At 38.2% G+C, this 23,073-nt stretch overlaps 1 protein-coding gene across 2 annotated transcripts in view; it reads left to right on the top strand.

The window, feature by feature from the left end:
- LOC140343036 (protein crumbs homolog 2-like) overlaps positions 1 to 23,073 on the top strand; it is a 67,974-nt gene that overhangs the window by 22,334 nt on the left and 22,567 nt on the right. For both annotated transcript variants that reach the window (XM_072429499.1, XM_072429498.1), the window contains exons 3-6: positions 2,352 to 2,547; positions 4,020 to 4,159; positions 8,183 to 8,365; positions 10,572 to 10,685. In XM_072429499.1, the coding sequence (XP_072285600.1) occupies positions 2,352 to 2,547; positions 4,020 to 4,159; positions 8,183 to 8,365; positions 10,572 to 10,685 (633 nt within the window). The remainder of the gene's footprint in view (positions 1 to 2,351; positions 2,548 to 4,019; positions 4,160 to 8,182; positions 8,366 to 10,571; positions 10,686 to 23,073) is intronic.

Raw genomic sequence — 23,073 nt, 5'->3', positions numbered from 1 at the left:
CAAGACATAATCCATTTAGACCAGCAAAATAAATAAACACAAAGGAGTCTGATGTGTTCTTCCTGGAATTTAGTATGTTTATTATGAAGAGTTATTGTCAGTAATAATTGGTTATAACTAGCAGAGAATCTAAGATAGCAGTACCCCATGTATCAAATTGGTAAGCAATTCTAAACCTAACTGAGAAAATCTTGGTACCATGTTAATGTCATTTTCAAATATCTTTATAATATTTAAAAAAATTGCAATAAAACTATTCCTGGCGATCCCATTATGAAAGTCAGGCACTTTTTATTAGGGTGACATCACCCTAATTGTTTCTCAGTTGTGTTTTGGCATTGACACCCTGGGCTTCCAATTGAGATCCTTGGCTTTATCAACACATATGTAGAAAAAAGTTAAGAAATGCCACAAAGGCTGCTAAAAAAATTTCAAAGATTTTTTTTTTTTTTTTACAATATTGGTAGAACAAAGTTATTTTACACCAAAAACAAATTAATAAACAATGAAATTATATAATAATAGAAAAACTCAGGTCTGAGGACCATCCATTGATAAAATGCCAATGTTTGTCCACCAAATGGGATTTAAGGAAAAAGTGCAATAAAAACCACTAAAATGCCCTCCCTGAAAACACTTACTTTCGGTTTCCCTTAAGAAATAAAGGGATGTAGCTTGGCCCCCCATGGTCAGACCTTTGCACATGACTATACACAATAGTAACAAAGTGAAAGGAGTGATACTTCATGGTATTTAGTGAAGGGAAGCTCAAAGCAAAGAATTCTATTGTGCATTGAATTCTCTGAGATTTAATTGAAAATGAGTTGGGTGGCCTGATTCTTAAGGACCCATTCACACCGTTGAGTTATTGTATGTGTTGCCGCAACGCACAGTAAATCATGATAAATAAATTGGTGCAATTCAGAAAAAAAAGCCAATGAATGTGCAGTGTAGTGAAAAAAGATGTGTGTCAATGCAATGTTGCACTACCAAAAATGGTACAAGCATCCTTGTGGTGTGTTTTGACACATTGGGCATGCCATTCTTCTTACAGTAGATCTCTTGGCATTTCTTATTCCTACCTCTAACTAATCACAAAAGGAAAAAAATCTTGAGGCTCTTTACACTCCCAAATCCATGGTCCCATGATGCTCCATCCCTGGGCCTGATTTATCAAAGCTTTCCAAGGCTGGAGAGGATACACTTGCATCAGTGAAGCTGGCTGATCAAGCAAACCTGGAATTGATTTCTTCAAAGTAATTTTCTATTTGCTAGCAAATGTTTTGAATCCTGGACCAGATTTCATGGATCACCCAGAAAAACACTCACAACTGAAGTGTATCCTCTCCAGTGGAGAGCTTAAATAATAAAATAAATAATAATAAATAATAAATCTGGTCCCAGTCTTCTCCCTCCTTCTACTTATAGAAGGAAGGATCATATTTTTGTGTCCACATTAATGCCTGCCACCGTGTGTATACTTCCTACGGGCCAGCGGCGGATCCCCAGAGTATCCTGAAAATGAACTTTAGCGTAAGGTGACTTTATTGCAAGGCGACTGTCAGGGATTAGCTGGCATGTTCACATTTGCAGCGCAGGAATAGCAGAAGCCAGAAACAGCACTGGAGTGATCCAGATTGTAGATATAAGTGAACAAATTATTCCACACAAGTAAAAAAATAAAAATAACTTGTAGGTGACATCAGGACCCTTTTTATATAATCAATTGACTGATTATTTGCTCAGAACAAGATTTGGCGCCAGGCAATTTGATAATGTGGCACCCAATCACACACAAAAAGAGACCGGGTAAAAGCATCAGGTCATAGGAGTAAAAAAACAAAAAAATAATTTTGCAGAACATGCAGCAGTAGAGTGTTGAAAAAATGAAGACACTGCACCATTCTTTAAATGTAAGCGTGCAATAAAAATATCTAAAGGAAGCCCAACTTTAGTGAGACCTACTTTAGTGGTGAATTGTTCATAAATTTACCCAAAATAGTTTAGCACTAACCCTGATCAGACAATATAAGAGCCAAGTTTTTATGTTTTCCTACATATTCATGTAAGAAGTGCATACAAAATAAAATCATTTTTTCACAGATGGTATCATCAATAGAAAGCCTTGTCTCTTGACATTTTTTGCATATGTGTTGTGAAAATAGTTGTTGCATTATTAGGCCTATAGCAAAAATGGGCTGAAATGGTTGATACAATGTAATTCTAAACCAAATGTCCCAAGGGCCTACAAATCATTCTGATATTTGAACTTACACTGCCACCTACTGTCAACATAGATGTACAGATCAGAACATGATTTTTTTTTACTATCATGTTTTATGCCTTCACAGGTGTCAACTGTGAGATAGAGATTGATGAATGCCAGTCCAATCCATGTAAAAATGGCGCAACATGCCAAGATTATATTGGGCACTTTCAATGTGAATGTCCGGCAGGGTATGATGGTGAACTGTGCCAGCAAGATATTGATGAGTGTCAAAGTCAACCGTGTCTCAATGGAGGTGTTTGTGTGGATGCTCTTAACAGGTAATCAATTTTATTTATTTTAATAATATAAAAAGACCCTTTAAATGACCCAGAACAATAAAGCTTTTTTAAAAGAAAACAATCACTGATGATACTACATCCCCACTAGTTTTTTTTACTACCCCTGATAGAATTAGCTCATTTCATTATTGGTTGTCTGATAGGTAGTGGAGCAAACACATCGGTGGATTAGATGTCTTTTTTGCACCAAAATGTTTTTAGTTTCAGGACACCCTAATGTAGTGCTGCCTATACCTAAAATAATGCAATACTCCTAAATATCTAAACTAGCCTTTTGAAACCAGTTTACCCCTAAATCTAAAAAATAGTTTTCAGTTATCAGGGAACTTCTGCTGACATTATTTATCAAAGGGGTCAATGGAAAGAAGGTCCCATACATTGACAGTATGCCTATAAGGTCCATGCCAACTGCACATTGGGATTGGCCCCAGATTTAGACAGGCACCATCAGATGGGAGGTCAGTCAGCTAAGGCTCTGCTGGGGAATGGCTCTCCAAAATCTTCCAGAAAAAGGACACTTAGAAGTGTTGTTCTCCATGGTCTCCCATTGACTTCCATGTTAAGTCCATGCCTTCAGCTATTAAATTTCCTTAATTCTGTTTTATTATCTGCCATGACTACTCTGGTATTATAAATTGCATTTCTAATTTGCAATGTTCAGCATTTTCTCAGGTCCGTTGTGAGCTAAATATTGATAAATGTGCACAACTGCCAAGAGGCATTGGCCCCAGAGCTATGCAGACACCATCAGATGGCAGGTCAGACAGCTAATGCCTAAAGCGGGACATTTAATAAAAATGAAAATAGACACTTACCTTTATAGGTGTAAAGCCTTTGATCCCTCTGGGTTCCTAGTTTATTCAGTCCTGCACAGAGTTCCATTGTTGTAGATGGTTGATCTAAATTCAAGAACATATGAGAGCTACCAGTCTTTAAAAATGCTGGTTGCATAAGTTTGCTGTCCTTTGATCCATCAAAGGACACAATTTTAAACAAGTTTTACACCTCTTTTACATCTTAAATTAACTACAAAGCAACTTCCATTCATGTAATGAAAATTAAGAAAGAGGGAATTGTCTTGTATCCCTGCACTAGGCTAAAACTTTTGCTCCTGGTGGGTGAGCATTGCCACCCTAGTCAGGAAGTGTGTTTCTGGCAGGAATGCCAGGTAAAACTAATGGGAAAAATCATAACAATAACAACTAATACAGCCACCACATGTAAGAACTGCTATACTACAGTGTATTACATTTACTGGTGAAATATACTATAAAGTGACCCTGTCGCCATAGAATGCTGCCTGTACATTGGTACATTTGCCAATGTAATACATTTGGTGATATGACAGGAATGCATTCATTGTAGACAGAAAGGATAATTCCTTCAATTTGACTATATTAGAACTAATGAAAATTATTGTACACACTTCTAATTTTATTTCTGTATTTCAGGTTTTACTGCAATTGCAGTGACACAGGATTTGAAGGAGATATGTGTGAAATTGACATCTTGGAATGCGCTTCAAATCCATGTCTGAATAATGCCACGTGCGTGGATGCAATAAGGGGCTACTTGTGTGACTGTTGGGCAGGTTAGTGGGGACGTTTGATTTTAAATTTGCTACCACCAAAACTAGTGAATATCATCTGAACACAGCACCCTACACCCCAACCTTTGAGGTAAACATGTGCGCCAACTAGGCACATTAGATTGTTTATATATTGTGATTTTTACAAGCTCTTGATAGGAAATCTTGACAACCTGACATTTTTCTAATGTGCATTTCAGCTGCATATATATCAGGTACAAAATTTCTATTGGGTCTCCCCTTATAAAAAAAATGTAAATTCTCCTACCCAGAGGAAAAGGTACTCTGTTTCTGTAGTGAATTTCTCCACAATGCCTATAGATACAGAGATAGTTACATAGTTACATAGTAGCTTAGGTTGAAAAAAGGCAAAAGTCCACAAGTTCAACCACTAGGGAAATAAACTTATCCCAGATAAAAAACCCTATAAGACATAGTTGCTCCAGAGGAAGGCAAAAAAACCCTGGTACAATTTGCTCCAACAGGAAAAAAATCCTTCCTGATTTCATGAGGCAATCAGATGTTCACTGGATCAACAGTCTCTGTTATCTTTACTTTAAATCCTTAAAACCCAGTTATATTCTGTGCTTCTAGATATCATCCAGCTTTTTCCTAAAGCAATCTATAGTAGTTGCTGAAACTACTTCCTGAGGGAGCCAATTCCACATTTTCACAGACCTTACAGTGAAGAATCCCTTCCTTATCCGGAGCTTAAACTTCTTTTCCTCCAGACGCAAAGAGTGCCCTCTTGTTCTTTGTAATGATCTCAAGGTGAATAATTGGGAAGAGAGTTCTCTATATGGACCATTTATATATTTATACAGGGTGATCATATCTCCCTTATACGTCTCTTCTCAAGGGAGAATAAAATCAGTTCAGCTAATCTCTCCTCATAGCTGAGCTCCTCCATTCCTTTTGATAATTTAGTTGCCCTTCTCTGCACTCTCTCCAATTCCACAATGTCCTTTTTGTGAACTGGTGCCCAAAACTGGACTGCATATTTCAGATGTGGTCTGACCAATGCTTTGTTCAGGGGCAGGATTATGTTCCCATCTCTGGTCTAGATCCTTTTCCATTTCTGACTCCCCCAAATGTATTCCCCCTGGACAGTATGAAGCATGCATGTTAGCCCCCAAGTGCATAACTTTACATTTTTCTATATTAAATGTCATTAGCCACTTGGCTGCCCATTCAAACAGTACATCCAGGTCTGCTTGAAGATTATAGACATCCTGTATGGACTTAATTCCATTACATAGTTTGTTGTCATCTGCAAATGCATAAATGGTACTTTTGTTCCCAAACTCTATATCATTTATAAAGATTTTAAACAGTAAAGGTCCCAACAATGAACCCTGGGGTACACCACTAATAACCTTTGACCATTCAGACTATGAATCATTGATGCGATCTTTAGGCCAGTTCTCTAACCATATACTGATTGACTTTTCTAAACCTATTGACCCTAACTTGCATATTACCCGTCTGTGGGGTACAGTGTCAAATGCTTAAGCAAAGTCTAAGTACACCATATCAACCACTATTCCATTGCCTACCTGTTTATTTACTTCCTCATAAAAAGAGAGTGAATTTGTTTGGCAACTTCGGTCTTTCTTGAAGCCATGCTGACTATCACTTATAGTATTATTTTCTAGCTAAACTCCTCTATGTGGTTCTTTATAAAACTCTCTGGGACCTTTCCAACTATGGACATTAAACTAACTGGTCTGTAGTTACCTGGTAATGACTTTGCTCCCTTTTTGAAGACAGGAACCACCTTACGCCAATCTATCGGTACCATGCCAGTGACTAAAGAGTCTCTAAAAATTAGAAATAATGGCTTTGAAATAACCGAGCTCAGCTCTTTGAGGACACGTGGATGTAATCCATCGGGTCCTGTTGCTTTGTCCACCTTAATTTTGCCCAACTTGAGCCATTGTGACTCATTTAAGGCAGTGACATTGCTATTATGAATTTCGACTTGAGCTCTGCCATTTTCCTTTGTGTACACAGAGCTAAAATAAAGTGTTTAGTAAATCTGCCTTTTCTTTATCCCCAGTTACCAACCCAGTTACCCAGAGACATCCTTTAAGGGGCCTACATGCTCAGATCTGATATTTTTGCTATTAATATATTTAAAAAATAGGGGGGGGGGGGGTTTGCCTTACTTTCCTTTGTGAACTGACTTTCATTTTGAAGTTTTGTACATTTTATCTTTTGTTATATTCCTCATTCCTTTTTTTTGGAATGACCTTTTCTTGTTGCTATGGCTTTTTTAACTTCAGCTGTGAGCCACATAGGTTTTATTTTAGCCTCCTAAACGTATTCCCCTTTGGAGTATATTTTTCAGTGTGCTTTTGTAGTACAGACTTGAAACATTCCCATTTCTGTTCTGTGTCATTTGAGGACAATATGGTCTCCCAGTCCAAGTCACAGAGATCTGCCCCAATGATGGAAAATTTGCTCTCCTAAAATTCAATGTTTTTAACTTTCCTGTTTTTGCTTCCTATTTACTGATTACAATAAATTAAATCATATTATAGTCACTGCTACCCAGATTCTCTTTTATATGCACATTTGTTATAAACTCTGCATTGTTAGAAAGAACTAGGTCCAGCAGAGTATCATTTCTAGTTGGGGCTTCTATAAACTGTACCATAACATTGTCTTGAATTGTATTGTATTAAAATCACAAATTTCCTCCTTCCCCAATTACTCCAGTCAATGTCAGGGTAGTTGAAATCTCCCATGATTAAAACACTTCCACTTTTTGCTGCTTTTTCTGTCTGTGCTAGTAGATGATTCTCTATTTTTTCCTTAGCACTGGGGGCCTTTAGAAGACTCCAATAATTATTTGTGTGTCATTATTAATCTCCAGCATGGTCCCTGACCTTCCCCTTGGTACAGGACTGGCAGTCATCTTCAAGCAGAAAAATGCAGGTCATTTTGCCAATTTCTTGTGAGCCCAGCCTGCTGTTTATATGCTCTACCAGGTTATTATTATTATACAGTATTTATATAGCGCCATTATATTACACAGTGCTGTACATAGTCCATAGTCGTGTCACTAACTGTCCCTCAAAGGAGCTCACAATCTAATTTCCCTACCATAGTCATATGTGATTATTATAGTCTAAGGTCAATTGTTAGGGAGAAGCCAGTTAACCTAACTGCATGTTTTTGGGATGTGGGAGGAAACCGGAGTACCCGGAGGAAACCCACGCAGACACGGGGAGAACCTGCAAACTCCATGCAGATAATGTCCTGGCTGGGGATCGAACCTGGGACCTAGCGCTGCAAGGGCCGGAGTGCTAACCCCTGAGCCACCGTGCTGCCCATCTGGCTCTGAGTATCCAGGACTAAGTGTCTTTTACATGTAATAATTTGCAGGGTCCAATCCATTACCAGAGAAAGAAGGGCAGGTGCTGGTGACGTCATTGGACCAGGTAGAACAGCTGCAAAATCAAAGTAAAGCTTTATCCTGAAAAGAATGAATTAACTCACCACCCTACTGAGAAATGGTCCTTTAATTTTATCTTGTATTTATATAAGGCTGAAATATTATGCAGCACTTTACAAAATCCATAGTTAGATCAATTACTGTCCCCTAAAGGGTCTCACAATCTAATAGCCCTTCTATAGTCATGTGTCATTAGCACAGTCTATGGACTTTTTTGAGAGAAAGCCAAATAACCAGATTGCATGGTTTTGGATTGTGGTAGGAAACTGAAATGCCTAAAGGAAACCCATGCAAGCATGGGGAGAGCATACACACTCAATGCAGATAGTGTCCTGGACAACATTCAAACCTCTGTCTCTAGTGCTGCAGAGGCAAGAGTGCCAACCATTGAGCCACCCATGTCCTCCAAAACCTACTAGGTAAAAGACACTAATAGCAGTGGTGCCTCATGGTTTTCTCTGATGACCCCCACATAATTACAGCTTTATAATACCAGTTTTTATCATTTGTTTGTTCTTCTTTCATGACATCTGTCTTCTAATACATGTCACTGCTCTTTTTTTTAGGATACTCTGGAGAAAACTGTGAGGTAGATATTGATGAATGTGCAGAACACCCCTGTTTGAATGACGCCATGTGCCTTGAACGATCAAATGAGACATTTTATATGAAAGAGCCAGAGTTCTGCACTGAATTCAGCTATGCCAATGCTGCAGGATATGTGTGTAGATGTCAGCCAGGATTTACAGGTGAGGACCAGGTTGTTATGTTTATAAAATACAGATATTGTAAACATATGAAAGTCCACTTTCTGCATGTCAGCTCACTCAGTGTTGCTTGTCGTGTTTGTTCAATGAAGATTTTTGTATGCTAGACTGTACTCCTTTACAAAACCCAATCAGGTCCAGGGGAACTTTCCATTCTAGGAAATTTGATTTGCTTTGGATGTTCACTTAACAAAGTAAATTACCACTTTTAGGAAATAATTCATTTAGATTAAGGGATGAGGTCCACTTTTCAAATTCATTCTGGCGGTTCCAGAGATGATCAACGACGAATGATCATATTGGAAGTAAAAGAGGGACAGAGCGCAGCGGGGTGCCACTCTGTTGTTCAGCACTCATTCATGCATTGTGTATTCGTTTGTTGTTGGATAGGATTATGAGAGATTCCATATCCAAATAATAACATAATAACATCATAATAAAGCCTTGCAGAACCAGGAAACCAGGATAGGTTTTTTTTTATCAAGGCCATTCGACTTAAAAAAACATGTGTAAGGGTTACCTTGAGGAAGTGGCCCATCCTGAGTTGGAAATTTGTCATTGTTATGTGACTACTATTACATAGCTTTGTTCAGATAAATGCAAAAAGTGTGGTGGCCACATGTTTTTTTTTTTTGAATGATGGTGGATTAATCCATTGGATGCTTCAGTACCCAGCAAACTGTCCAATATTCAATAAACAGATCTCAATGCTCTTTTGAATAGGCGTTGCAACTCAACCCCTTCAGGTTTATGCTGCCCTAAACATGTAAATGCTGTCACCCATGAGTACAAACCACTCTTTTGTTTACTATCATGTCTGCTCAGTGTTCCACCAGAATGTGTTTTTTTTAGTAAAGCCTTGCCACTTGTTTCAGATAATCTAATGAAGTGATGTAGCCAATGAGAATGCTGTTCTATTTGAGCAGAAGTAATATTTACCGGTATTTATCTATTTACTTACACTGACATATTACTCAATGCTTTACAAAGTCCATAGTCCATATCACTTACTGTCTCTGAAAGAGGCTCACAATCCAATGTCCCTACCATAGTCATCTAAGGACATTTTTGCTGATAGGCCAATTAACCTTTCTGCATGTTTTTGGAATGTGGGAGGAAACTGGAGTGCCCAGAGGAAACCCAAGTAAACAATGGGAGAACATACAAACTCCTTGCAAATAGTGTCTTTCCCCATAAGGGCAGCATGGTGGCCTTTGCAGCGCTAGGTCCCAGGTTTGAATCTCGGCCAGGACATTATCTGCGTAGAGTTTGCAGGTTCCCCCCGTGTCTGCGTGGGTTTCCTCCGGGTACTCCGGTTTCCTCCCACATCCCAAAACATGCAGTTAATTGGCTTCCCCCTAAATTGACCTTAGACTACATTACTGACATATGACTATAGTAGGGACATTAGATTGTGAGCTCCTTTGAGGGACAGTTAGTGACATGACTATGGACTTTGTACAGCGCTGCGTAATATGATGGCACTATATAAATACTGTATAATAACATTACCAATATTATTATTACTTGAAATGAACCCTTTACTAACTTTGAAAATTCCCAAGATATCAAAAAATACTTTTGCAATATTTCAAAAATCTCTATCCTTTTTTGTTATTAAAAAAGCCATGTTATCCTAGGCTGTGATAATGTCCCTAGTCTGCCTCAGGCAACAGAAAAAAATTCTCCAAGACCCCTCTCCTCTGGTGATCAAAGGTGGGAGGCCGCAAAAGAGACTTAATTCGGTCAGAGTCATTTTTTAAAACAAAAACTCATTGAAAAGCATCTTGTACTGTCTATTTACCTTTTGCTTGTCTTTTTTTATTATGACAATCTAAATAAAGGTTTGATCATTTCTAGACCTATACATACAAAACCCAACTGATTACTATGGGTTTTCCAACATTTCTAAGATAAAACATTATATTCCAATATTATGCAGTTTTAGGTTTCTTTCACTTTGAGCAAGTTGAGAATGTTTATCAAGCAATGATACCTCTTTAGGTATTGTAAGTCAAGAACTTGGCAGAGAATCTGCCTCATATCTAGGGATGTTTCTGGGCTAAATAGCTCTCAAAGCTGGAAGAAATATTTGTTCCTCATCCTAAAGTACCCAAAACTTAAGGTATTTTCTAGGACGCATGAAAAAAAGTCCAAGAAAGAAACTAACTTTATTTTTTGCTTTCAGGGAAAAACTGTTCAATTAACATTGATGAGTGTACATCTAGCCCATGTCAGAATGGAGGAATGTGCATTGACCTAATCAATGGATATGAGTGTCAGTGTGCACTGGGATATACAGGTAAGTCACAATGACCCAAAATAAAATATAAAAACTCAATTCTGGTGAATGTTACCATGTATAACTCCATAGAGTGTGCTTTATAATTCATAATTCTACTGACAATTAGTAGTGCTTTGTTACTTCTACTTTTTTTGTTGACTTCTATTAGTTTTTATAGCTAAATTGAAATTTTTTTGGTTAAGAAAAAGCAAAATATACAATACATGGTCACAATTTTTACAGTTGGTGGACATAGACTCTAGGACCAAACTCTTTCCTCTCTATACAGGTTGCCTTGCAATAAAATCTCTGCCTGATTTTTGCAAACATTTTTACAAAAGGAGGCATCTCCATCACCTCATGGATTTTCTATGAATACATATATCCACAACAGGCCCTGTAGAACCTCATAAGTTTATTTCTGATCACATTTCTGATCACATCCTCAATAGGTGCTGTTACAACCTTATGGGTTTTTCCTGATGACCTACATTGACAATACCCTGACCATTCTAAGGTTCTCAAAAATAAACTTAGTTCAGATTGTCAAATGTTTTGAGTTTTGACCTTCTTTCCATCTTGCATGATGAATTGTGTTATCCTTAAAGGATAGGGATACTTTCTCACAAAGTTTCCTTACCTTTTTGACCCTAGGTTGATTTACCCCCCACTTCAAGCCCCAAATATCATTAATTATCTAGATATCACTCTAACTCCCAAAGAATTGTTTACATTACTTTGCTGACTTTATATTCCCAAGGTGCTCATTTTGGCTTCATAGACATCTATGGGGCCTGGTAGACAGATCCAGTGTAGGGGCTTTGTAGTGAGATATAGGTAAGCTAAACAATTTGTAAGCAAATGCTGAACTAAACCAGCTTAAGGGGGAGTGGGAACAAAACCATAGATAACCTTGTCAGACATTTTCTCTATGTGTGCCCAGAATAATGGTTTGTTCCTTTATATCCTGGTATTTTTGGAGTTTATAAAATCAACATATAAAATAATAGTATAGCATACAATATAAATTATAACATTACATACTTTAGAAGGTCTTCCAAAGCTATCCTAGCCTTCGGGAAAGACACATGTTTATCCCAAAGGAAATTAAATATGTACAACTGAGGACAGGACACTTAGACAAGTGGCAAGTGGAGGAGCCAGTCCTAACATCTGCTGAGTCAGGATAAATGCAAGTCAAAGAGTGTGAGAATGCAGGGGGAGCTGCCTTTTATAAGAAGTTGTATATGAAGGTTAGTGGGAGTGAAAGTAACAGGAACTCAGGTATTAAAAGAGTGCTTTGATTAGGTATTTTTATATTCACTGACACATCTCCAGTTTGTTTTTTTTGAAGTGTATACCTATAAATAAGAAACCAATATCCTCATGCCACTGATTGATCTGTAAACTTGCAGTTAACTCTGAATTCAACTTTTTGATTCATGCACTCATGCAGCTTTTCACAGCAAAGGGGCAGATTCTATTCATGGGTGCAATATAGTGGCTTTCTATCTAATGCCCCACACCCCTCCCCACTGTCGCCACCGCCATCCCTTTTTTCTTTGGACTCTGGTATAGGGCTGTGACATGTTCTGTGAGCTAGAAGGTGATCGAGGAGGTTTAAAAGCAAACCTGTCCTGTCCATTTACAGTAGACATTATAGATTGCCTTTTCCCTCTAACCATGTACTTACCTTTCCCTGATTGCCCCTCTGTTCTATTTAGTGGCAGAAGCTAATAGGAAAGCCCACAACATTCAGGTATTTGGGTAATTGAGACTTGTTCCATGTGATTTACTTCATAAATATGAGATCTTAGTATAGGTTGGCGTATTAATTTCCCAACATACCAGATTGCACTAAAAAAGGTGCTATTTTCAGCAAAGCAGTGCGTTACTGCATGTCTGTGTTATGTAAATCTGGAATAAACAAAGAAAAACTGTAATGATATGCAATTAGCCAAAATTAGTCATATTAAACATTGATTGTCATAAAAATCCCATTATCCTTATTTGGCATTATAAAAGTGGCAATAAGGTTTTGCACAAAAAACAGAAAACAAAGAAGCGATATTCTGGTAGGATGCAACATCATATAAAAAATTGTTTATAAATGAATTGTACAGTCTGTGATTACTTCTTATGTGTTGAGTAATATTATGGTTTATTTATAAAGTGCTGACATGTTACTCAGTGCTGTACAGAGTTCATAACAATATTACTAGTTGTTCCTCGGAGGAACTTGGTACCTAATGCCCTTAAAGTAGTAAAGAACACTTTGTGGGGGGGTGCTGGCTACTTACTTATACATATGTTTCTGAGATGTAAAAGGAAACCTTAATGCAGTTAATGACGGAACCTTTCAAATAACTTTCAGGTCTTCAGGGAACCCCTGCTATAATTATTATATCCATAGTCCTCAGTACATTAGTGTGGTGATCAGTGGGAAGAATTCCTCTTACATTGCTGGCCAATGGGAAGAATGTCACCCTTACACTAAAACAATAAGAATATTTGTGTCAGTAGTAACAGACCTTAGAGGCACAAATTGCTCAAGGAACCCTAGGAACCCCTGGAGGAACCCTGATTCAGATATGGACAAAAACAAGGTTGGACTGGCACACCAGAGAACTGGAAACACCTCCCAGTGGTCCCAGTGATCTGCCCTACAAATTTTTTTTTTTTCTGCCAGATAGGGGGTCACAAACTTGCCCTTTGCCCCTCTGCCCTAAGAGTTACACATTGCTTTTTGCTCAATGAACCCTTAACAACCTTTATAAGGAAACCTGGTTGAGAAACAATGATCTAATGAAAGTACCCTGGAGCTTGTGACTAGAGTGCTAGCACAGAGCCACACAGAATTTTATTTTTTGATAAAATGGTTTTCTATAGATTTTCGTGGCTCTCCAAATTTCTATGGGGCAGGGCTCAAGAACAAAAATATCTCAAATGACCTCAAAATAACAAGGAGCAATCGTCAATCTCCCCATTTTCATTTCGATACGCTGAATTTTAGTGTTAAAACAGAAAATGAGTTCCCTGTTCTAGCTCTGTGGTTGTAGAAAAATGTGAAATGCCGCTTCGCTGAGCAAACGAGGCCCTTTACATGAACGGCCAAAGCCTGACAGGAAAATAAGGCCACTAATCCCTCCACTCTGTCCATTAATCCCTCCCGAGTCAGCTTATTAGTTCATATTAGGATCACAGAGTCTTCGGCCAGACATAAAAATGGATAGAGATCACATTGTCGCGGTGACATCATCCAACACAATCATCTCATTTCTGGCTCGACCATGAACACCCACTGCAGCTGTTGATTGGCCCTGCCATGGCTTTAATTTACTAAGCTTAACTGGTGAATAATAGGAAACCTTAAATATTATTTTTTCAGTAGACCTTATAGGATCTGCTTGTGTTTTCACCCATGATTTATCTAACTTTTACCCAAAATGTATAACTGTTTCTCACTGGATCCAGTGTGACTCAACTTTTACTCACAATTCATATATTTTCTTATGTGAAAAATGTGTGAATATTAAGTACAAATTGGGTGAAAAAGATATAAAGGGACCTCTGTGGGCTCTTGTTATAAAAAACACTTTCATGTCCATATGTTTCAAAGGCAGTGATTATTTTCCACCACAAAATGTGTGAGCTCTCCTGTTTTATAAATAGAGCCCTATAAGTCTCTCCTGCAAAAAAAGACTAAGTGATTAGACTTAGTTTTTTACTAAGTGATTTATGTCTTACATTGATCTGCAATCAGCTTCATGCATCTTTGTACAACAGGGCAGCAGTGTGGGAGGAAAAATCGGCACCATGCTGATAAGAGTACGGAGCCAAGTAACAGAAATGAGTTCATCACTGTAGTCTTCTCTTTTCACTGGCCAGCCACAGAAAGCTGTTTTTTATGTACATTTTTTAACAGGCTATTCATTTGGCATTTTGGTAGGTTCTGCTTTAGGTTACTTAAAATTTTATGCTCATCTGGACTTTGTGGTTGTCAATCCATGTGTGGTCCATGAGCCACAATTTGAGCCCAATGAATCCTGGCATTGTCATCTTGGAATATGCCCATGTCATTAGGGAGGAAAAAATCCATTCATGATGAACCTGGTCATTCAGTATATTCAGGGATTCAGATTTTCATTTTTTGGGCACAGAACATTTCCGAACCCAGACCTGACCAATGGTAGCAACCCCAGCCTCTTTGCTTAGGTAAATCCAGGTGGTGACTTTTTTGTGATCAGGCAGTGCTCATATCTTTATATATGCTGATATATGTTTGCTGACCAAATCCATCCATGACGGCTTCTTAAGTGAACATAGCATTGCCCTTGATGACAGCATTGACTATTTAATCTGATTATGCCGGAATTTAGGGGGTTGGTTTGTCGCTTCATTAAAAAAGCCACTTTTTGTTGCTCAAAATTCTTTAAACATTAACCCTAGAAATTTTTTTTTCTTTTTTTTATCATATATTTTTTTTTTGGTTCAGCTATCCTCAATCAAGCCCCATTCAGTGTTTGCTGTATTTATGTAGCTGTTCTTTTGGTGGACAGTGCTGACAAGCATCCAATGAGTCAGCAGTGACAGAAGCCAGCTGGGAGTTTGCACCAGGAACGGATTAGATGTGTAGCCAGGCTCTGAGTCTGGATACAAATCCAATCCCTTTTGCCTGACTGGTGTGAGAGGGAGAGGCTGGTCTTTGCTTTACTCTCTGCCCCCATCTTTGCCAGTCTTCTGCTTCTCCCAATGTAGGTGATCACACCATGAGCAGGAACACGGCTCCCGGCATCCCTATTCTTCTCTGTCTTCTCACAGGTAAATCAGAATTACCCAGAAGGTGGTGGTGGGGTTCTGCTTAAGGAGGGGGTCAACAAGTGCATCACCGGCTCACATACTGATCATTCCTGTCTTATATAGAAAAATGTAACAGAAGGCCGCTGTACCTTCATCATCTAAAAGTTTTCAACTGATATTTAGGGTTCTTCATTTATTCCTTTATTTAATACGAAACACAAAAGACAATCTTTCCTTAAAAATGTTGTAGGTTTCTTAATTTTCATTGTCTGTATGATTTTGTTTTTGTTAGATATGTGTTTTATGTAGTGTTTTTTTTTTTATTTCAATGTTTAGTAGTATTAATATTGTGTTTAGTATATATTATTTATGTGTTTAGTAGTCTTGTTGTTTTTATTGTAGTGTTTAGTGTTATCATGGTGTTTACAGTATTGCATACTGTGTTAGAGTTTATTGTAAAGTTTAATAATATTATCATAGTTTTTGGTTATGTGTTTGTAATGTTTAATGTATTATTGTTTATTGTAGTGTTTTGCAGTGTTGTATAGTTGTTTTAATTGTATTGATATTTTGTGTTTGTAATTTTATGTGTTATATGTTTGTAATGTTTAATGTATTATTGTTTATTGTAGTGTTTTGCAGTGTTGTATAGTTTTTTAAATTGTATTGATGCTTTGGAGTGTTTAATTTTATTATTGCAGTATTTCTTGGTACTTATTGTAGTCCTTTGAACTATATTTTTTATAATGTATTTAGGTTTATTGTTGTGTTTTGCAGTGTTGTTGGTGTAGTTAATTGTATTGGTGTTTTTTGTTTTTATAATTATATTAGTGTTTGTGTTTATTGTACTGGTGGTATTAGTGTCTACTATTTTTATTCTAGGTTTTTCTTTTTCATGTTTTATTGTGTTTAGGTATGTTTAGACTGTTGGTTTTTTTCAAGGGGTAGCACCATTATTCACTGCTGTTAACCAGTCGCTAACTACCCCAAAGCCCTGATTATTTTTTAAATGAATGGGAGTGGTTATTTTTTTTCTCTAGAGACAGTGTGGCTTTTTTTTTTTTTTTATGTTTTTTAAATACTACATGTAGCACATTAAGGTGGTCTACTGCTCTTGCCGCTTACTTTTCACCTGTCCACAACCATACCTGAATGTCTACAAAAAAATCTACAACCAATAACAGATGTCAAGCAGTTGAAAATAGGCACCTGGCAGTGATAAACTGAATAACTGTGCAATGCCAGTCTACATATATATAACATTAATGTTTTTTTAGTGTTATAATATTGTACTGTTTATTCTTTTGATGTTTATTGTAGTGCTTTGAAGTATCATTGTGTTTTTTTATTGTATTATGTTTATTGTAGTGTTTAGTAATTTTGTACCATTTTTGTCCATTCTATTGATATTTCTTGCAGTATTATCATTGTGATGTTTATTGTATTGTTATTTCTTGCAATGTTTAGTGATCTTACTATACCCCTTATTGTGAATGTCAAACAGCACCACCAAAATGCCTTAGATCTACAGGGAACCCCTTCCATAATTACCATATCTACTGCTCACAGTAGTCCTCCTACATTGCTGGTCAGTGGGAAGAATGTCATCCTTACAGATAGCCAAAAAGATCATTGGTGTCACCTAAATAGCCACAAACTGCTTGGTGCTCAAACAATCTCTGGAGATACCCTGGTTGAAAAACACAGCTAGCCGTTTTCAGGCACTCCATTCAGCATCTCAGGTTGATCTTCTACAATACTGGTTGATGCCTTGTTATGGCAGTGTTATAGGAAGGTGAAAAGACAAATTACTGTTCACTGTACTTTTCACTATTTGGCATCTCTAAGTGACACCTAGTGGTGTTGAGCCTAATGTGAAACACTTCTGTTACAATAAAAAAAAAAATTATAATTCTGCAACTGTATGAAATACAGGGAAACAACACTGTTGTGATTTCACTGCAAAAGAAGAGTTGTCACCCTTTAAAGAATATCAAAAACAGATCTACTGGCAACATTAACACCTAGTAAAATTATGTTGCAAGAGAACTTGCATAAACATGCCATTAATATTACTTCAAAGACTATCATATATGTGAATTTGACCATTATTAATATTATTATTATTATTATTATTATTATTATTAATATTAATAATAATAATAATGATAATATTAATAATAAAAAACAGTATTTAAAAGTGCCAACATATTACCCAGCTCTGTACAGTAAATTGGGGTTGCAAGTGACAAATACAAAAAATGATACAGGGGGAGAGGACCCTGCCCAGAAGAGCTTACAATCTAAGGAGGGGGAAGTAACACACAATAGGAGGAAGATATGGAATGGTGGGTAAGTAGTGAGGATTTTAAGTTACAGAAGAGGTATTTTAACCTCCCTGGTGGTACGAATAATGAGTATTTTAAAATGTAAAAGCGGTACATTTAATAATAGTCATTATATTAAATTTCCCGCCTGGTCCTGCATACCAGCCCCAAGGTTCTGCCCTCCAGCTTAAGGCTTGCGGGTCGATGCACGGCCGGCATCTGCGTTCCCTGGCCTTGTGTCTCCGACAATCACACGCCAGGAAAGCAGATGCCTCCCTGAAGAACACCGCGGACAACGCTGGAGGACGCCGCTGGAACATGGTAACAAGATAGGACTTTTAAACTCCCTGGCAATTCAAACCACCTTTGGCACTGAAAATGAATCCGGAGCCACACTCGGGAATACCGCCAGGGAGGTTAAATGTGTAGAAAGTAGGAACAAGCAAAATAGGACAAGAAAAAAGGTTCAGAGAGTTAAGGCGGGCCTAGAAAAGTCTTTTTGTGCATGTGACAAGTTATGAGTGAGGAAGTCATTAGCAGGTCATAGGGGGAGCAAAAAGAGCAACTAGGGGTACAAGAGCTGTGGAGGGATTTAAAAGCAACTTTGACTATAACTTTAAAGTTTTTAAAGTGTATTTAAAGCCTTTTGTTTATTATTTGGTAAAAAATAGTGAAGGATGACAACACCTGTCATTTTTTGTATTGTTGTGTCCACCCTGGTAACAAAGATTCCTAGTCATTGTCACTGAGAATGAAAGAGAAAACCAAGTTTTGAGAACAGGAATAGAGTGAAATATTACAGCAGACTGGAAAGGAGTTACCTGTAAGATTCTTGGATGTAATAATTGCTCATTACTTTTTATTTATAGAAGTGACCCCCCCCCCCCCCAACACACACACACCTGATAACCATAAAGCAGACCTAAATCCTAAATTGGATCAGGCAGGTTGTTTGTTGCAGAAGGAACAGGTGATGTCTTACCTGCCAAACAAACTTACCTGCCTGTTTGTAACCTTCTCTCTAATGTACACTGAGCTGCACATGGACACTCTTGGCATGGCTGGGTGCTGGGAATTAATACGTTCCCATCCACGTGTGGAAGTTACCTCATTTTGGCCTGGTCAATCAAGATGGCTGTTGAACACGAACTGTAAGAGGACCAGGTAAAAATGGTGGTAACAGAGAAAGGAGAAGTAAATTTGGGGTAAATAATTGTGATCAGGTAATTACATTTAATTTATTGCCCAAAAGACATTGCTTGCAATAACAAATCTGCCTTCTCACTATTTAATAATTGTAAGCTTTAGTTCTGCTTTACTCTCATCCCCCCTTTCTCCTTGAACCCTACTTCTTTGGTTCCCCCCATACGCTGAGCAACCCTACCCTTGCACGTTCTGGAATAGGGACTCTTTTACTACTAGCCGTAAAGTTTTAAATTGCATATTAGACTCCATTGAACATCCACCATGATTTATCAATAAACATTCTGTTCCCGGGGCTGCAACAGCTGACACATAACATCATCTTTGTGACTGGCACCAGCAGAGTCACCACATTCCTTCTCTGTTTTCTCTGCTTGTCAATGTAAATGATGATTTCTAACCAGCACAGATAACGCTAAATTTCATTATTTAATCTCTGAGGCAGCACAAAAGGGTGTTCATGGTGTGCAAGGTGCAATAACTCACAAGACAGGTAAAAATCATCCCTAAAACCCCTTCAGTTTAACTCAATACATACAGTTGCATGAAAATAAAAAGAGTGCAAAGGAGGTTTCTAGCCACAACCTGAACAGAAAAACCTGTCCTCTGTCAGCATGTTTAAGTGAAGGAGCATGTATCTTTGTATAGAAATAGGGGTTTCTCTGCAGAGGTGTGAGCCCCTGTTGAATGAGAATTTAAATTCTCCAATCAGTAGGTAGCATGAGCTTTGGTGATTGGAGTGCTGCAGGTCTGATGCAGCAATGGGTGTGTCAGGCCTCTGCAGAGAGACTCCTGCTTCCATGCAATGAATAAATGTCTTTCTCTGCAGCATGCTGGCAGGAGATCGACTTTTCTGTTCTAAAGAAAACACATTTAGAGTTTTTGCAATGAGTTCATGCAATGTTTTTAGCTGATCAAAACTGACAGTTTCATGGGCTGTAGAAGGTTTCTTTACCAAAAGTTGTCAGTGCTGGCCCTTTTTTTTTTTTTTGCTCATGAAGTATACTAAGGGTATATTCAGGCATCCTTAGGTGTTGGTTTTTTGGCAATTTAAATAAAAAACAAATGGTACATATTAGGATGCAGCTTGCACTTGTCAGGCTCCCACCCCTTAATAAAGCAGAACTAAACCCTGCAGTACTTACTTATTTGCACTCCTTGGCTGAGTACCACAGTCTTTTGTTGTTCTTCTGCCCAGCAATGATCTTCAGCCATCTTGATTGGCCATGCTGGGGGGAAAGTAAACTGCGTCCTGGCACACAGGAGTTCATCCATCCCCGACACATGCAAGGGAAGCCGGAAATGCCAGGTTTCCGGCATCCAAAGCTAATGCAGTGCATATTCTGCTAAACTTTTTAATATATTTCCAATGTGTTCAGGTAGAAAAGACTTGTTATTGCAGAAGGCACATTGCCTGTGATGCAAAGCCTGATTTCCCAACCTTGAAAGTTAGACCTTAGTTTTCTAAAAATAAATTCCAAAATATCCTTACATTGGAACTACTTCCAGGAAGTGGCATTGATATTGCTGTGCCCTACTGCTGCCTCCGAGATACCCAGGATCTCACCTAAATCACCTTTTTTTCCCATTGGTGGTGGTGGGGGGCTTGGGGTGGTGGTGATTCTTACTACCTTAATATAAAAATATTGCAATAGCATTTGCAATCATTGCAGAACTTTTGTACCCTCAGAAATACTTTTGATATATATTGTGAAAAGACATAAAACATTTTCCAGAGGTTACATCTGTATTGAGCATGATGAGTGTTCAGCATAATATATATTTGTCAGCTGGGGCTGGTACAGCTTGGTACAGCTCATTGCATTGTGTTTACCTTAAGAAATATGCTGCCTGTGCTACGCAGAGCAAGAAAGAATTTGCTGCATTCCTGCATGTTTTTACTCCTAAACCAACATGAAAAGGAAACTTTGGGGGAGGCAAACTATAATATATGAGGAGATTAAAGAGAAACATTCTTGTTTTTACTGTGCTAACCAGTTTCAGGTTAAAGAATAAACCGGCCTGACCTTGATGGTCACTTCACAAATGATACATTTATATAAACTTAGATTGCCTTTGTATACTGTATACACCGCAACAATAAAAAAAACAAGTGCAAGCCTATGCAAAATAAATATTAAGGAACAATGAATACAGTTTTTACACACACATATATATTTTATATATTTTTATTTTTATAAAATACTAAATAATATCTTTCAGAGTACCCGGTACTAAAGGGGTACAAAGTCTATTGGTGTTACCTGACCTGGGTCTAAACAACCCTGCTCCACCAACTCCTCTCCTATGTTTGGCCAACTATTGCTGGTGATTTTACCATAACTCCTGCTTCTCAGACTGCCTGCCTATGCCCTATGCCCTTCCACCTCTCCATGGAGATTTTCAAAACTAGTATTGTGCTACTCTATCCACAGCCTATTAATTCCTGCCCACTTCTTCCTGGTAATGTTCATTATTGCTGCCACCATTTTATCTTAGTGATTTTTACCACTTTGCTGCACCATCCTACCCTAACTCCCTGTGCCCACTTAAATCTTCCAGATAATTTGCACTGCTTGGCCCACTGCATGCCAATGCTGGCTTGCTAACCTACCTCTCCTTGGTATTTTTTCACTTATGATGCTCTACTGCTTCACCCATTACCTTCCAATGCCCAACCATGTCTCCCTGGTGACTTTCACTAATAACACCGAATCACAACACCCACTACCTGCCCATGCCTGCCTACTTCTTTCTCATGATTTTTACTATGACCTAAGTAGCTCAGACCTTTTATCCCTTCCTCCATTGTTTTTATTCCCAAAATCCCCCATCCCCCACCTGCTTGCCAACTCACCCCCCAGCCTCCAAAAATAGTCAAACAAAAGAATTTGGATTTGCATTGTCTGGCAAGCAGCCGTTTATTTAACAACAATGAAATAATTAACCTTTCAAATATAAATAAAATATAAATACAATACAAATATGATTCAAGCATAAATTAGCATGACATAAATTAAATATCACCTAATTAACTAACATTATAACCCCACTTTTAACAATGAACAACAATAACCCTTATCCTAAAAAAACCCCAACCTCACTCCACCAACATCTGAACCTTGGCCCCTAGCTGCCCAGCACCATCTTAGGAGCCATGACCTTCAATTCATTTTAAGAAGGGATCCCACCAAAGAGGATCCCTCCTGCCAAAACCCTCCACTTTTCTAACGAACAAGACCCTTGCCTTCCAAGACCCCAACCATCATAGCCACCCAAAAAAAAACACATTTCTCCTTACTCTAAAAGGTGTGGGTGGGCGAGAAACTTTTTCTTTCTAAAAGAGAGCCTCCTACTTCCATTCACACCCTTTTAACCCTTCCTTTGCCCCAATCACCTCCTATCTCTCGCTCCAACAGTACTACTGCCCCTCCCTAACCATTTCCTGTTCTTATTAACCATTACCCTCCCAAGGCTAGTTTCACACCCTGTCATGCACTCCCTATCATTCTAAGGCTACGGGGCTTTATTTAATGCTGCACCTTTTTTTACTAATGACGTGCCTGTGGACCTTCCCCTGATAACAATTGGGCATGTGTGCAGAAACAACATCTCCATTGGCCCCCGTAAATGAATGAAGATACGTTTTTCATGGGCGGCTTATGCTGAGGGCTGGCCCACCTATTCTGCACATTTAATGGCTTCAGTAGTGTAAAATAGTATTAATAGTGAATGATAAAGACACTGAGGTTTACGTGTAGGTATGGGACTTGTGCATGTGCATTGCAGATTTCTCCTGGGTATCAGACCTGCTTCTGATTATGTCTGTTATTACTCTATTCACAGTAACCCAGAAATTTCATTAAAGTTGGATTAATTCTTTGTTTGCTCAGAGTTTCTCTATTGCCAGTTTAGATCCGAAGGAAATGTACCAAACTCCAGTGTCAGCAAACTCTCCCCCCAACTCCCTTGTACATGTTATAATGGGGTTGATACACTGAACACACAGTGCATGTTTTATGGCTGGCGTTCTTCGCTTTTATTGTTTTTGCGGCTCACAGATCAGTTTAAACCCT

Source organism: Pyxicephalus adspersus, chromosome Z (assembly GCF_032062135.1).
Source record: "Pyxicephalus adspersus chromosome Z, UCB_Pads_2.0, whole genome shotgun sequence".
In the NCBI taxonomy this organism is placed as follows: domain Eukaryota; kingdom Metazoa; phylum Chordata; class Amphibia; order Anura; family Pyxicephalidae; genus Pyxicephalus; species Pyxicephalus adspersus.
The sequence above is the reverse complement of the archived record's forward strand: the minus strand, read 5'-3'. Positions and strand labels throughout refer to the sequence as shown.